The sequence below is a fragment of the Lacerta agilis genome, chromosome 6 (assembly GCF_009819535.1).
Source record: "Lacerta agilis isolate rLacAgi1 chromosome 6, rLacAgi1.pri, whole genome shotgun sequence".
NCBI lineage: Eukaryota > Metazoa > Chordata > Lepidosauria > Squamata > Lacertidae > Lacerta > Lacerta agilis.
Genome location: NC_046317.1, coordinates 66,707,758 through 66,723,925, shown reverse-complemented (window position 1 = coordinate 66,723,925; position 16,168 = coordinate 66,707,758). Strand labels below are relative to the sequence as shown.

General features: G+C 42.5%; 1 protein-coding gene across 8 annotated transcripts in view; it reads right to left on the bottom strand.

Annotated features, from left to right (window-relative positions):
- Window positions 1–16,168, bottom strand: part of TOX2 (TOX high mobility group box family member 2) — a 230,275-nt gene that overhangs the window by 24,436 nt on the left and 189,671 nt on the right. For all 8 annotated transcript variants that reach the window (XM_033153266.1, XM_033153270.1, XM_033153272.1 and 5 more), the window contains one exon: window positions 14,627–14,854. In XM_033153266.1, coding sequence (XP_033009157.1) covers window positions 14,627–14,854 — 228 coding nt within the window. The remainder of the gene's footprint in view (window positions 1–14,626; window positions 14,855–16,168) is intronic.

The following is a 16,168-nucleotide window of genomic DNA, read 5'->3' as shown; positions in this document are numbered from 1 at the left end:
GTAATCTGTGTCCATCTGTAAAGTAAAAATAAAGCTATGAGTCATAAACCTGCCATGGTCAAAACAAAATCGAAAATTCTTTCTAGTAGCACCTTAGAGACCAACTGAGTTTGTTCCTGGTATGAGCTTTCGTGTGCATGCACACTTCTTCAGATACCAATGCACACGAAAGCTCATACCAGGAACAAACTCAGTTGGTCTCTAAGGTGCTACTAGAAAGAATTTTCGATTTTGTTTTGACTATGGCAGACCAACACGGCTACCCACCTGTAACTGAAACCTGCCATGGAAGGTGATAAGGTTTTAGCTACTAATTTTAGACCTTATAACTACATCCAGGCTGCTCTTAGCAGCTGAATTATATTTGGGATTTTGACCACATTCTCCTTGGGCCAATTATCATGACTGCCCATGGTGAGGCTGGCTCCTCTTGCAAATATGGAAGGTTACCGTGTGTGTGCACAAGTCAGTCATGAACAGAAAACTCTGCACACACTGATTTTTGGCATACCGCTGGGAGTCTTCCACAAGTCCCACTGTCAGCAGCATCATAAAAGAAAAGGTGTGCAGAGTCCTGCTCATGGCATCAACCTGCATGTGGTCACTGGCATGTGGTGCCATTGGCTTCAAGCACCAGCTCCCATCCAAGAGGGATGCCCTTCCCATCTCCATTTAAAAATTTCACTCAAGTAATAGAAAACTCTTTTGTTTGACAAACGAGGCCTTTGGGCCTTAAGCTTCAATTGACAATTTTTTGATTAAAGTCCTGAACTATTGATCCTTGTACACAATTACTTACACACACACACACACACACACACACACACACACACACAGATCCCATGCTGGATTGCAAAAAGGGAGAAAGGCAGGGCTAGATTCAGTCCCCACTCTATCCCTCAAAAGGTGGGTGACACTGTTAGAATTAACAGCGCAGACCATCTGTTAAGGGATATTGGTGCGGCCCCAATATATCAAGGATCACTGCTCTGGGATTTCTATTACGTGCAGATTACCTGGACTGGACTGGAACTTAATGCTATAAATATAAGCTAATTGGTGGAGCTAGCAACAAGAGAAAGCTCAGTTCTCTTGAAGGACTTCATCTCACTCCAGGATACACAAGCACTCCTGTTCCCTCCTTCCTCCCACCAATCTGATGGAACTTAATGAATGTGTGTTGTTGTTTTCTTTTAATTGGTATTGAAGGCTACAGGACACTTTGCCTTCACATTTTACTCCTAACAACCATAATCATATGTTTGTGAGCAGGTGAATCGGACAATGCTAACCGTGAACAGCCCCTCAATACGAGTGTCAATATGAACGTCAATATATCTTTTAAACCTCACCCCACAATTCTGACAGGCCTTGCTTTTTCTTAATACCGTTTTGACTCTTGCTTTGGTATGTAACTGTAGTAGAGAATAAAAGGGGGAGTGCACAATAACTCACAGTGGGCTGCGCATATATGTGCTCAGTAAAAGATCGCAACTGTACCAGCACACTCCACCTATCGCAAAAAAATAAAATAGAAATCTGTGTGTGTGTGTGTGTGTGTGTGTATGCACACACACACATGATATGCTCTCAAATGCATACAAGTGTCATGCACAAACATGAACAGACAGTATGCATTTACACACTAACACGTGCACAACGTTTGAAGGGACAGGGGATAAGGGAGTACGTTTACAATCCCACCCCTTTTGTGCACGTGTGCATGTACCTCCCACTCTTTCCCTCCTACCATTCCTTCTTAATCTATCTGGCAACGAATGGCAAGAATTATAGGTAAGGAGGAGGTTGGCAGGCTTTCTATGACAAGCACAGCTTCCAGCAATCACCTCAAAGGTGGGGAAGGCATCCGCTGAGCATCTGCTCAGCCCAATCCAACCTCCCACTGCTAGTCTTTGGCAAGTGCTGCGTGGGCATCAACTACGAGTCTGGCTTGATCCCTCATTATTTTTTCTGCAAGTTAAGGGGGGACTCAACTATAGATAGAAACCTTCTCCAGATTCTGTTCTTTGTTGTCCAAATGGATACAGATTCCGCATTTCAAACCATTAAAAGATTGCCTTCAGTTCCAATAGAACATGCTTTTTGTTTATAACGCTGCAAAATATCCTCTTTCCAGGGTCCTCAAAAGGGCACACTCATTGTGGTTTTGTGGTACACTGATTTAAATGTAATTGATTGAGAGCCAGATGGTTGGTTCAAACTGGAATAACACATGAGTCTCCGCAGTACGAAAATGATTCAACATGCAGCACATAGTTTAGATTTTACCATGCACTCTACTGAAGAAAATGTTGAATGTTGTCCAGAGGACCTATATTTAAAGCTTGGAATGAATCAGTTAAGAGCTAGAACACAAGATTCTGCAGGGGACCTTTCCCCCTTTCTGCTTTTAACCTTCCTGCTCAACCTGCTGAGGACATAAGAAGAGGTGGAGGATGTAGCTGGAGATCAAAAAGCCAGTTGGGTGGGATTTTTCCCACAACAGGCACACCACCTTTGGCAGTTAAAGAACAACAAAAACACTTCGGATCATTTCACTTTCCGCCCCCTAGTCTGGTAGAAAAAGTGAAATTTCTTTTCAAAGTCAAACTAAACCCTAGTCAACTGCAAGTTCTATTGCCTTCCTCTCTATTAATATTAGAATTGCTCATTCTAACAATTATGATTGTTATTGTTTATGTTGTTATTTCTATCATTTTAACCCTTTATGCTATTATATCTCACCCTTGCATTGCAGACACATCTGGTAATTTGCTTATTTGACTTCTGTATATGAAAGCACAGTATCTACCTGTGTGCCCTTTTAAAACAACTGTGCTGACTGACAAGTTTTCACTTGCAGAAAGACTTATTTGCTTTGTATGTGTTAACATTATTTACCAGTGTGGTGTAGTGGTTAAGAGCGGTAGACTCGTTATCTGGGGAACCGGGTTCGCGTCTCCACTCCTCCACATGCAGCTGCTGGGTGACCTTGGGCTAGTCACACTTCTCTGAAGTCTCTCAGCCCCACTCACCTCACAGAGTGTTTGTTGTGGGAGAGGAAGGGAAAGGAGAATGTTACCTGCTTTGAGACTCCTTTGGGTAGTGATAAAGCGGGATATCAAATCCAAACTCTTCTTCTTCTCTTCTACCTGTGGTCCTGTTTATAAACTGTACTTACTGTGGCATCTTATTGACTCTAATGGGAAGTGTGTGGCTAAAATCCCACTTGACACCCCAAAAATCCAGAGCAAAATGTGAACAGCACTTCCTACCAGGGTTGCTTAAAAACCATCCATGTTAAAAGAGCTTTGCAAGGAGATTCATTTAAAATACTGACTGAACTAGCCTTCTTTCTAATTTAATCATCTATTTCCCCAGAGATATGAATTCCAGACATTTATCAGATTTAAAGATTTTTTTAAAAAAAATATTCTGCATGTTTCCCCAGATAATCTGCCATGCCTGTGGGTTTATTTTTCTATTCGTCAGCTGGAGCATTCATTAGTCATTAAGGGACTGGGTGGGTGTTGGGAAGGAGCAGAGGGGAGCAAATATGTTACTGGTTATTGGGAGGAGGGAGAAATCAAGAGTTGATGGAAGCATATGTCAGAGTCACAATCCTGACGCCTCTGTATCTTAGCAAAGCAACTAGTAATTGTGCCATAATGAAATGTTCCGTTTTGATAACCAGTTAATTAGACAAGACAATTATTCCAAACCCCGCTGACGCCCACAGAACCGCTCTATGTCAAGCACACATGCTGAACGACAGAAGTAGCTGTTATCGGTAAACTTTGGATTCCAGCCTGCTTGTTTCAAATAGAGCAATGCTGTATCGTGTAACTAATGAATACTAGGCAAACTGGGCTTCTCACTGTATCACAGGGATTAGGGCAGAACATAAGGTATAAGGTAAAATGACCCCTGACCTGCCAGTCGCGGACGACTCTGGGGTTGCGGCACTCATCTCGCTTTATTGGCCGAGGGAGCTGGCGTACAGCTTCCAGGTCATGTGGCCAGCATGACTAAGCCACTTCTGTCGAACCAGAGCAGCACTCAGAAATGCTGTTTACCTTCCTGCCGGAGCAGTACCTATTTATCTACTTGCACTTTGTGCCTTTGAACTGCTAGGTTGGCAGGAGCAGGGTCCGAACAACGGGAGCTCACCCCATCGCGGGGAATCGAACCGCTGACCTTCTGATCAGCAAGCCCTAGGCTCTGTGGTTTAACCCACAGCGCCACCCGCATCCCAACATAAGGTATAGCAGGACATAAATCCTGCCATCATCACCTACTAGCTACCGAAAACAAAAAAGCTAATTATTGTCATTGACTTTCTAAGAGAACTGAGGACCAAACTAGATGTGATTATTAAATGCATCTTTGCATTTAGCATGCAGGTGTTAAAAAGATGCAAACAGCATCAGATGGATAGCGCTAATAGCTATCAGAGTTGTGGCAAGTGTAGAGAGTTGGATTTAATCCTTTCCTCCTGGGTTGTGACCTGGAAGTGAGAACGCCCTCCACCGAAGCTGGCATTTGGCTTGGAGGTGGGTGGGAAATACCTAATTGCCACCAATGGGTGACTTCCTACCAATGCAAGTAGCAGCATCAAAGGAAGATCCCCCCCCCAAGAAACACAGCAGGGGAGACCAAGCTTAAAAGTTCCATCCATGCTTGCTGAAGCGGCAATACTTATAAGCATCTCCTAGCTGATGCTACATGCATTTTTAAAAAACCTGCACATTGAATGGAAAGATGTGTTTAACGTCTTGTCTAGTTTGGACTGCAGACTGTGCTTACTTGATAGATTAGACGTGGGGATCCTCAAGATAGGGGCCAAAGGTGTTGCTCCAAGCTTCTCTATCTGGCCCTCAGGATTTTATCCACCCTCTTCCTCTCATCAGCCCTGCTTCACACCCTCCTTCCATGCTTTCCCCTGGTTGTAGCACATCCTTGAACTCTGGTAGTGCCTTCTGCTTGTTCGGATGGAGAACAGAGAAGGATGTGCAACTGTTTGCAGAAACAAGCCCACTGCACAAAGGTAATATTTAATTTGTTGTTTCACCCACTTTTTCCTCTGGCCCCCTGCACCAGTGACACATGGCCCTCCAAAAGATGTCCCCAAAAGCCTGTGACCCACCTCTATGATAAATGTAGCGGTAGCTTTTATCGCCCTCAGGCTTGATCGCTCCTGCCCACAAACAGTTTCAGAAGGCAAGCTGCTCTCTCCCCAAATTACTTGTTATAAACACACAAACACACCACGTAATATATATAAATTACTGCATATGGAATTGTTGTAACTGTTTTTACATATGTAACTGTTTTAGTGGTGCAGTAAAAAAACACCTGCTAGCACATTTGCAAAGCTAAACAGGGTCTGGTATGGTTTCAAATTGAATAGGGGATGGAGTTTCCTGCATTGCAGAGGGCTGGACTAGATGACCCTTGGGGGTTCCTTCCAACTCTATAATTTTATGATTCTAATGTGCTATTCCTGTATTTTAAATAGCTCTGGAATGCCTCATGGGAAGTGAGATTCATGAAATAAACAAACGTGACTCTCCTCTTTAACCTCGTCGTAGCAGAGTACCACACGCAGTTGTGGAGCGATACTGCAGGAACCAGAGATGCTGCATGAGCAAGTAAACTTTCAGACATTTCCCCTTCTAGCATTTTACACAAGGGACAATTCAGAACCTTAGTTTGTTCCAAGAGAGAAAGGAGGATCAAACTGAAGACGAAGTAACAGCATTTAATTATCCTTGGAAATATTCAAAGAAGAGTGAACTCAAGAACAGTTCGTGCTAATGTTGAACAAAGCAGAAGCTCTTCCACCTCTAAGTAGAAGTCAAAAGAAGTGCGGTGGATCCTTAGAGACTAACCGCTCAATTGTGAATTTAGCTTTTACAGGCGATTGCTACTCATGATTGACATTTGTATCATCCCATGAATGCAAAGAGCGCACTTGGACAACAGGACTTCCCCCTATTCCTCCCCCCCACACACACACCCCTGTGTACTCCCTAAACCTGTTCTGGCTTTCCCCCCCAAGCCTCAGGAGCAGATTTGGGGAGGGCTGCAGAACACGCACAGGAAAAGCAGGGGTGGGGGGAGTCCAATTGCACAAGTGGAAATCTTTGCATGGATAGGACAGTTACTTAGCCCTACACTGGATACGAGCCCCAGTCTCTTAGCCATGACTCTATAACATGCATGATGTAGGATTCATAGAGGTGTGCTCTTTCTGCTAACATGCATATTCCTCTGGAGTTCATCTACACAGAAAACTGAGGCGCACTCTGAGTTCTCGCTGGCGGAAGTGTACATAAAGGAGTCATTCAAGTCTAAACAGTGCAGAAGCCAAGTGGTTACTTGGATGTACCCTGTTCAGTTTATATGAACACAGCAACAAACAATCAGACAGGGGGCTCAGCCAGCCCAAAATGAGAGATTGAATCTGGGGTCTTCAGCATGTAAAGCACACATTCAACCACTGAGCTGCAGGCCTTGCCCTAAAGGGAAATAGGAAATCACCTTATACCGCGACAGATTATTTGTCCAGCTAGCTCAGTATTGGATTTTTTGATTGGCAGAAACGCTCTATGGTTTCAGGCAGAAGTATTTCGTATCACTTGCTACCTGATCCTTTTATTAACTAGAGATACCAGGTGTTGCACCTTCTGGGTCCTGAGTTATGGTGCCTCCCTGAACATGAGTAATGGGCTCTTGTGTAAGTTTTAAGCAGTGGTTTCAGAGGGGACCATTTCCCAGCTCTACCTGCAGATGCCCAGGACTGAGACTGGGATCTTCTACATGCACAGCATGCTGTCTACCATTGGGTTATGGACCTTTTCAGTAGCCATGGCCATATCTTTTGCAGCAATAGGGGAAAAACCTATCAAGAAAAGCAGTATCAGCATAATTAAATGGCCTTGCATTGCTCCAGGCTACTTTGAGCTAGAAGTAATAAATTTGAGGCTTGCAAATGTAAAAATGAGTGGTATCTTGTAAATGGGAATCACTCTGAAGTTATCATTTAAATAAAACTAGCTGTCAGTAAGCATACCTAAAGGCACTACTGCAGAATGTGGTGATTGACAAGATATGCAGAATGGTTTTAGGATATTTCTGGGATAAGCCCAGTAGTACCAGAGCCTTGGGAGAAGTAGTCTGGAAATGAATGGATGAGTGCTGTCACAACTCGCAAACAATACTTTTCAATCAGCTATTATATAGTAATGGAAGAAACAGTTCCCACCATTCCTAGTTTAGTATTATAGCACACAGCTGGAAGCACGGAAAATGTTCCAAGAAACATTTCTGATGCTACCCTTGCTTGGTAGTGGTGGGGGCCATGTAGCTGGCAATCATATGCTGAAGTTTTGGATTTCTCCACTGTTTTGTATGGGCAGAGGTGAGAGCTGGTGGAGGGGGTGGGGAGTAAAAGCTTTGAAAGGAAACAGGAAATTCAATTTCCAGACATTTCAAGGGACAATTTGTAACTTAGTGTTCTTCTACCTCTGTGAGTATGACCAGGATCTCATTGTTCCCCTTTCATGTCAGTCACAGTAGTGACTTCCTTCATTAGCAAAGAACAATGGGGGGGCGAGAGAAGGCTGGTTTCTCACTACACAGTTGGGCAGAATATTGCCTGCGGACTATATTTGTATCTCCAGCTCTCTGAGGGTATACACTGGGCTAAAGAAAATCAAATCAAACTGGGAACCAGGTGGCACATCCAAAATCCTGGCAAAATCCATATGGCAATGCTAATTTCAATGCAAATAAGTGGCACCCAACCCTCTGTTTGACTTGTAACATTAATACAGGGACATAGTAACTCCCTGGCTTCTGGAAAGTCTGGAAATAGAACTGACTAGGAGAGGGAGAAGGATAACTATCCCTCACATTTCCTACCAATTTTCACCCAGAAATGACCCTCCCAATCTCCACATTTGTATTGCCTCAACAAACTTGGATCTAGGAACATGGATTGAGGTGACATCAAGTTGTAAACTAACTCTGATTTGTTAACAGACTGGAATCTCAAACCACAGTTCAATCTTTGGCCGTTTAAAAATCATGATACTTGCAACAAATCACAGTTTACGTAGTTCAGATGTCACAGAGGACTGTGGTTAATTCTAAATTTTCTGATCTCCCCCTTGCATGTGTGGGGAAGAGGAGAGAGCTTGCAAGCACAAGGCATGTGCAAGCTCGTCTTTATAGCGCTAAAATATGGTTGAGCATTATGTCCAAACTGAGCCATGACGTGCTTGCTGCATTGCCAGAATGGAGGCAGAAGCTAAACATTTCCCCTGCCCTCACCATTTACAGTAATGGTGGTTTTCTGTTTTTCACAGCAGTTAAAAGAGTTAACTAGAAAGACAGACCATATATAGGGGGGGGGGGGGAAGGAAGCATAAAGTGTAAATGCCCTGGTGTTTTAATAATCTCATGTAAGTGATGCAGGATGAGCAATGATGAACAATTGGAAGTTCAGTGTCAGGGTACACAGTCAGAGTGAGTTGGTTCGCATTAAAGGAGAAAAATGAAATAGTCAGAAATGGTCGACTCCATCAATACAGATAAATAGCTCGGAGCCTTTGGGGGAAAAGGTGTCAAAGCAAGATGTGCCTGTCACTTGGTGAAAAGCATTAAGGAGAATCAAATCATCACATCTAGGTGTTGCCAAATATAAGAAATAGGCAGGCAAAGACTTGGGGATAGCTCCAGTTATTAAAGAAAGGGTGGACTAACAGACATTTGTCCATTTTTTTTTCCATATATAGGAAGTAATATTAGGAGAGAGTGAGAACTGTAGGCAGAAACCTCAGAATTACCAGAGAATTAAAAAGCTGATAAGTAATTAAATGACCACCAGGAGATCTTAAGGCTTGGGTTAGCAGATATTGGCATCATCTATCCAATTTCAATGAAATATACCCATATTATAATGGTGGACAGAGCTGTGGTCATTGCTATAAGCTGAAGCCAAGCTAGTCAAGACACCTTGGAACAGATTTGGACAGTCCCAGTTCCTCTAGATGGTGCTACTGTTAACCAGTTATAAGCCTCTTGATTTCTGCTTACGACAGTTGGCACTAAAATAAATAAATAAAAGTAAAATAAACCCCTATTTCTTGTCCAGAGCAGGGCGGAGTCGTATTTGTCTGATTAGATGACTTTATTTCAATCTAGAATTAAGATCTGCTACTGCTAATGTCAAATCAGTCTACTTGGTATCATTGCGAATTTAGGGAGAGATTTGTTTTAAGGCAGAGGAAATACACATTGTGGCAAGGCATTCTGTGAGCTTTTAAAGAGGAAGCAGGGAGCTGAAAGCAGATTACTTGGGGCAGGTACTTCGCTGGATGATAACAGCTGAATTAGCATTTTATTTTTTAGTCAAATACAAACTATCTCTACAGGAACAGCTGCTAAAATATCTGTAAAGTTCAAAGAGTAATATAATAATAATTATTATTTTTTTCTTCACTGGCACATCCTTTAGATTCCTGTGTAAGCCTCTTAGGAAAGGCTATGCCAGCTGGTAAAGAATGAATATTATAATGTACTCAAAAGCACAGAGGCAGAGTAGCGAAGGCATTCAAAGTTGGGAGCTCCCACCCTCCCCTCCCCCCCCCCCCGTCCCCATTTGTGCAGAGTAAGACTAATGCTTGAAAGGGTTAAGGCGAGGGAGGAAACTGTGCAACTTGCAGAACAGGTGTCCTTGATGAAAACCCAAGGACGGGGAGATTGCTAATCCTGTATTCCACAGCATGATCAAATCACCAAGCAACAGATATAAATAAAAAAAAGGCAGGAAATGAGGAATTTAGATATAAGTGTGTCAGCGAGAAAATGAAGATTCATTGTGAAAGAGGCTGGGAAGAGAAGAAGAAAAAGGAATGATATGACAGAAGGCACAATTGACAAACAAAAATATTGGAGAGACAATCTTGGCAAAAAGGCAGACAAAAGGCGGCAGCATCGAACACAGCCCTGCGTTATTATTGTTATTTTACACACACACACCCTTTGCATTAGGGAAAAAAGAAAAGATGAGGTTTTCCTCTCTAGGTTTGCTTTGTCATAAATGTGAGCAAGAACTAAACTAAAATAATAAAGCTGCGATGAAGAAGAAGCCAGCTTCACTTTGTTTACTTCCTCACTGGGAGGAAAGTAAATTTGCTTTGTGGGAGCAGCAGCACCTGTTCCAAAGCACATAAACCTCTCTGGCTTTGATACTTCAAGTGTATGCAGCCATTTAGCAGCCCGCAAAAAAACTTAACCCTCTGTGTGCTGAACAGTTTGTAGCAGTGCCTGGTTTAGTGCACATCAAAATAATACATATCTAACACCCAGCCAGCTGTAGGGAAACATTAAGCGCCCTGGCTTGCCAAGCTGTAGACTAATCATGGCTGCAAGAGGAAAGAGAGAACTCTATGGACTTTCCCTTTGTTAGCCTGTAGACAGTGAACAGTGTGAATAGTGGTGCACTGCAGAGTGAAATTTATATGGGGCTGCTTAAGTGACTGCCATGCCAAATGAAATTGTGCTGATGAAAAATCAGCTGACATCCAATATGCATGACTCGACAAGACATCGACTCTAATCTTCTGTGTTCCAAGCCCTGGGTTCCTGACCACTTGTCTTTTTCTGTCTTCATGACAATTAAGCAGAATTTCTATGACTGCTAATCCAGCAAACTAGGTACAATAAGTTAGCAGTTAATCTGCAAAGATTGCTCAGGTGATTAAACTTGTAGTGATTAAACTACAAACAAATAAATCTCAAAATAAATTTATAAAAGCAGAAACCCAGTTGCTGAAAACCAGCTGCTTCCAAAGGAAGTTCTCAAAACTGTTTTATATCAAGCCTTCCTAAACAAATGGATAATGGTTCAAGGTCTCTTCACTTATAAAGAAGCCAGTTCTCCTAATCAGCTGATGTTGGGTTTACCCATGTGGCAAGTTCTCTGCTCACATGGCAAGAAAATCATTGACAGCTGCATGAAAAGCTACTTCATACTGAGCCAGACCACTGGCCTTTGTATGGCACTATCATCTACTGGCAGTAGCTCTCAAAGGTCTCAGGTCTTCCATCTTTGTTACTATTTTATCACATTTTATCCCACCCTTCCTCCACAGAGTTCAGGGTGACATAAATGTCCTGCTTTTATACTAATAACATTCCTGCAAGGTAGGTTTGGTTGAATAAACCCCCAGGTTACCCAATAAGCTTCAGGGTAAGAGCAGTTATAGGAACACAGGTCTATGACCAATGCTCCAACTTCTACAACACACTGCCTCTGGCTCCTTTTAACTGGAGATGTGGGGACTGAACCTGGGATCTTCTGCATGCAAAGCACAACCTATGCTGTGATCAGTTGAGCTGTGTGGTTATTGCATGTTACCATAAGATGGACATGGTTGTGTGAATCAGGCCTTGGACAAAACAAAGATCAAACAAACTTCCGGAAGAGTAATCTCAGGGAGACATCCCGTGAAAATAAGGAGATTGCCCATCTCCCACTAGTCATCAGCATCCCTTGCCACTCCAGCAAGGGCTGCGTGCATTTCCAGTGACAAAGGAATTGCAGGTAAACTCTATGACTCCCAGCCCTACCAATAATCCCCTCTCCACAAAAATGCAAAGGGGTTGGAAGGTGCCAGGCTGAAGCTTGTATCTTATCCAACTATGAAACATATTCCTAGTCACAAGCTCCTTCGTAACCAAGCTTATTGGTCAAGAAAGTCCAGAAAGCACTCTCTGTGTTCTGCCATCCTGTTATTCACTCCACATGATCAAGATTGTGGAGGGATAGAGAGAGAGAGCCCAGCCAAGCATGCTGCCTCCTGTCCACATTTGGAGCTTGCCTGCAAAAAGGAAAGCATTCTGAACATGCATGTGTTCTTTTCGTGGTTGGGAATTCTGCACAATCATAAGCATGGAAGATGGAGCAAGCAAACCAACGGATTCAATTTACAAGAAAGGAGATTCTAACTAAACATTACTAAGAACATTGTAACAGTAAGAATGGACTACTGCAGAAGATGGCAGACTCTTGTTCACTCAAGGTTTTAAAGCGTATTACATAGTCCTGATTCCTGCATTGCAGGGGGTTGGACTACATGGGACTACATGACCCCTGGGGTCCCTTCCAACTCCATTTTCTAATTATTATATTTGTATGCCACCTCTCATCCAAAGATCCCAGGGTGAGTCACAACAGAAAAACAATTTTATGACTTTATGGAGAGAGCACATGCATGCTTAGAAGGGTTCCTTTCGTGGACCAGCCCAGAATGTGTGGACAGGATGGTGGTGAGCTATACCTTGCCTGGGGACAGTGCGTACAGCACCACTCTTTCCATGTGAACTTAATTGTGTGGAGGGAATAATGTTCAATTAGGGATAGGATGAAGGGATCAAATGTCAAATGCTAATCCCAGACAAATCAAAAGCAAAGCCATCCAGGAACTAATCTATTATTCCTTCTACACAATCCAGATCTCAGTGCGCCAAAAAACAGAGATCAACCGCACTGCAGAAATATGCCCACAGAGTATATAGCTTTATATGACTTTAGCAAAAGAAGCAAGACAGACTAAAAGAGGGAATATATACAATACGTTCATAACTTTTACATGTGCTACTGTAAAACATGCATGTAAGATTGCTTTAGTGACTTAGACTGTGCCTCTGAAATGCTTAGTAACTACCATCTGCCATGTCTGAAGCAGCTTTTTAAAATTGTTTCGAAGCAGGTAAAAGGCATCTGCTTTCTTGTAGCCCTTTATGCTTCTTACTCTTCAAAATCCACTTTTCCTTGGACTATGCTCAATCTCTCCCACCAGCAGATGGCATGGGAATCTGTGGTCCTCTATAAGTTGATGGACTACAACTCTGATAATGGGGGGGGGGGGCTAATGGAAGTCACAGTCCAACAACCTTTGGTAGGTCACATTTTCCCCACCCCATTTCCTTCCAGCACGTTCAAGAATGAAACATCCAATAATTCTTTTAGAAATTCACCAGACCCGATGCAATCTGAGCTTTACTTTAGTCCCTTTTTACTTGCTTTGCTGACTTGCATTTCATATGACCACGGGAAAGGGTTGCAATTAGGGATCTGATAAAGGACTTATCCCCTGAAATGAGGTCCTCTCTGGTGTTTATAAGGTTATCAAGTTTATAGTACTATATTAAAGGGTCTAGTGCCAAGGCATCAGTAAGCGGGGAGGATAGCCCTATGCTGCTCTACATAAACAATCATCTGCTGTACACAGGCAAAGAGTAATGGAGCAATCATCAATGCTCCATTCAAGTGAGCTATAAAAGCACAGAAAGTTAGAAAACTACATCAGAATTAAAAAAGAAAGACATTGGCCTCATTAAAGTTAAACATATTCATGGTACTTGTCACCTACGCAAAACAATATAAAATGCAGAACCATTTTCAAACACATTTTAATTTAAATTGGTTTCTCCACCTGCTTCTCCTTTCGTAGATCTAACCACCTGGAACTCTTCCAGTGGGAGGTTCTAAACTGTCAGGGAGTATTTGAGTCTCATATGCCTGCTCTTTTTCTTTTGGCAGGCTTAAGTTCATTGCAACCACCAGAAAGCACAAAAGTTGTCATTAAGGACAGTTGGTCACTGAAACTAAACGGATGAAATTACCAATTAGAGATTTTCAGCCCAGAAATGCTGCTACCCGTATCCATGGGGTGAGTGGAAGATTTCTTGAATAATCTGACTTTCAGATATTAAGACTCTCTAGCCTTGTTCAAAGCCTAAGCACAACTGGTGCATAGAGATAGTAGCCTCAGGGATAGGCAACGTGGTGCCCTTTAGATGTTGTTGGACTACCACTTTCATCAGCCCATGTTAGTATGGCCAGTAGTCAGGGATGATGAGAGAAGTTGTAGTTCAGCTGGAAGGTACCAGTGGCTGGGGAAGCTCAGCCATATGGGCGGGGTACAAATAAATTATTATTATTATTACCATGCTGCTACTCCTGCACTATCTTATGTCCTCTCAAAATTACGAATAAGCAAAACTAGGAAAAATACATTTAGATGATAACCACAACATGGTAATATGAAATAGATACGAAGTTATTCACTGCAAAGCAGGTGGGTGGAGACAGGCCTATTTCTCTGCACTAGTCATCCATCTTTACATTTCCAGTAGCTGTTACTGGGGTGAGCACTGGAGGTCTTTGAAACTTGAAGGAGAAACACTCCCACAGACTGCTGTGATCTACTGGGTGAATAAGGGATATATACTATCTTTACCAATGTTTGCAATACCCTGAGTTGTAGTTGTTTTTCAGGCAAGCTTTTGTTGAAGTCCTAGCTTTGAAGAAGAAAAGATAAACTGGTAACTTATTGTTAAAGAACACCTTGTATTTTTATGCACTGAACTGCCTTGATATCTATGGATGAAGGCCAGTATACCAATTAATTAAATAAATAAATAAACCACAGCAAAATCGAACAAAAAACAGTGCAGATATTTTTTTCTTTTCTAAAAAAAACAAAAACATAGCATCATCAAGAAAAACAAACATACTAACTTTCAGTGGTAAGGTGGACAAGGAATTTACCTGCTTTTGTTCTTCTCCTAAACTGTCCCACATCGATGCAACAATTTTTGATACATCCCCAAAGGTAGCATTGGGGTTTTGTCCTTTGATAGCGGCTTGTGTATCTCTGAAAAACAGGGCATAAGCTGACACTGGCTTCTGGGGTTCATTGGGATCCTTCTTTTTCTTCTTCTTTTGGTTTTTGGGCTTTTTGCCCAAATCTGTTAGTGGTCTCTTCTCTCCAGTTACCTGTCAAAAGTCAAGACGGAATTGTTAATTATCACCATTCAGTTCAGTCCTGGTTCAGATAAAAATTCAAGTCAACTTGGAATGATAGGGAAGGTAGCCAACGACTCAAAAAACTAAGAACCCTTATCAGTAGCCTTCCGTATAGTTGCTTGTGATCTTCCGTTCTTAAGTATGACGCCACTAAGTAAAGAAAGGCTTATGATTCCTTTTATAGATGCTCCATTCACAATTCTGAATTTTTGACATCTTTACTATCCCATACTTGATCTTTATACAAACTACTGCAAGTAGTTCTGAGTGCCACCACTTTTGTTGTTATGCTAAGGGTAGGTTCACACATGCATGAGTATTATTTGATTTATTGTGCAGCAGCTGGATTTATGAATTTGCTTCATTGGGAAGTCCTTATGGCTCAAGTTGCATAAGATAATAATACCTCTCTTCAGGTGCCCTACAGCTGACTTAAGGAAGAATGGGAGGGCAGTGAGGACCACCAAGCTAGCTCCAATCCCCGGTCACCATTTTAAAGTGGGGAGTCTGCTGTACTCATGGAGACTCCCCATGTTTTAGAACCTGGGAAAACTAGGAAAACAATGAGCAGGGGAAACTCCCTACTGCTTCAGGTGTTCATCCTTCAATTCATGGAGGGTAACCAGGACAGCAGTGGGTGTGCAGCTCTTCCCTACTGCCCCTCTCATACATTTACTTGACTTTAGATGCAGAACATCTAAAAAGGGCTAATATAAACATTCTTTCTGAACAGTTTGGTCAGGGATGGCTCATTCACATACGTAAGCCATCATTTAATGGGGCAGTGATCATATTTACTGTGGTAAATGTGCATCCAAGAAGGGGGAAAGGAAGAGCAACCTGCTGCTACAGCAACCAAGTAAGGGAAAAGGGAAATCATAGGTAAGTGAATGGCTAAAGGGGGTGAGCGACTGAGGCATGGGAAGGAGGGAGTTATCTTCAGCTCATATTACAGTCCTAACTGGGGAAGAAACCTGGGTGATGTAAAGTTCACATTCCAAGCTAGGGAATGGCAGACTTTGGTGGCATTGTAGGAACTGCCATATACAAAGTCAGACCATTGGTCTATCTAGTTCAATATTGTCTACACTGACTGGCAGAAACTCTTCAGAGTTTTCAGGCACAAATCATTCCCAGCCCTTTTTGGAGATGTTGGGCATCCTGCATGCAGAGTGTGCACTCTTATCACCAAGCTGTGGTCCTTCCCACAGGTAATAGTGTGGACATTTTGGGAGAAAATGCTCAGTAATCTCCCCTCAAATCTAGCCTGCCTCTTTTGCCGGC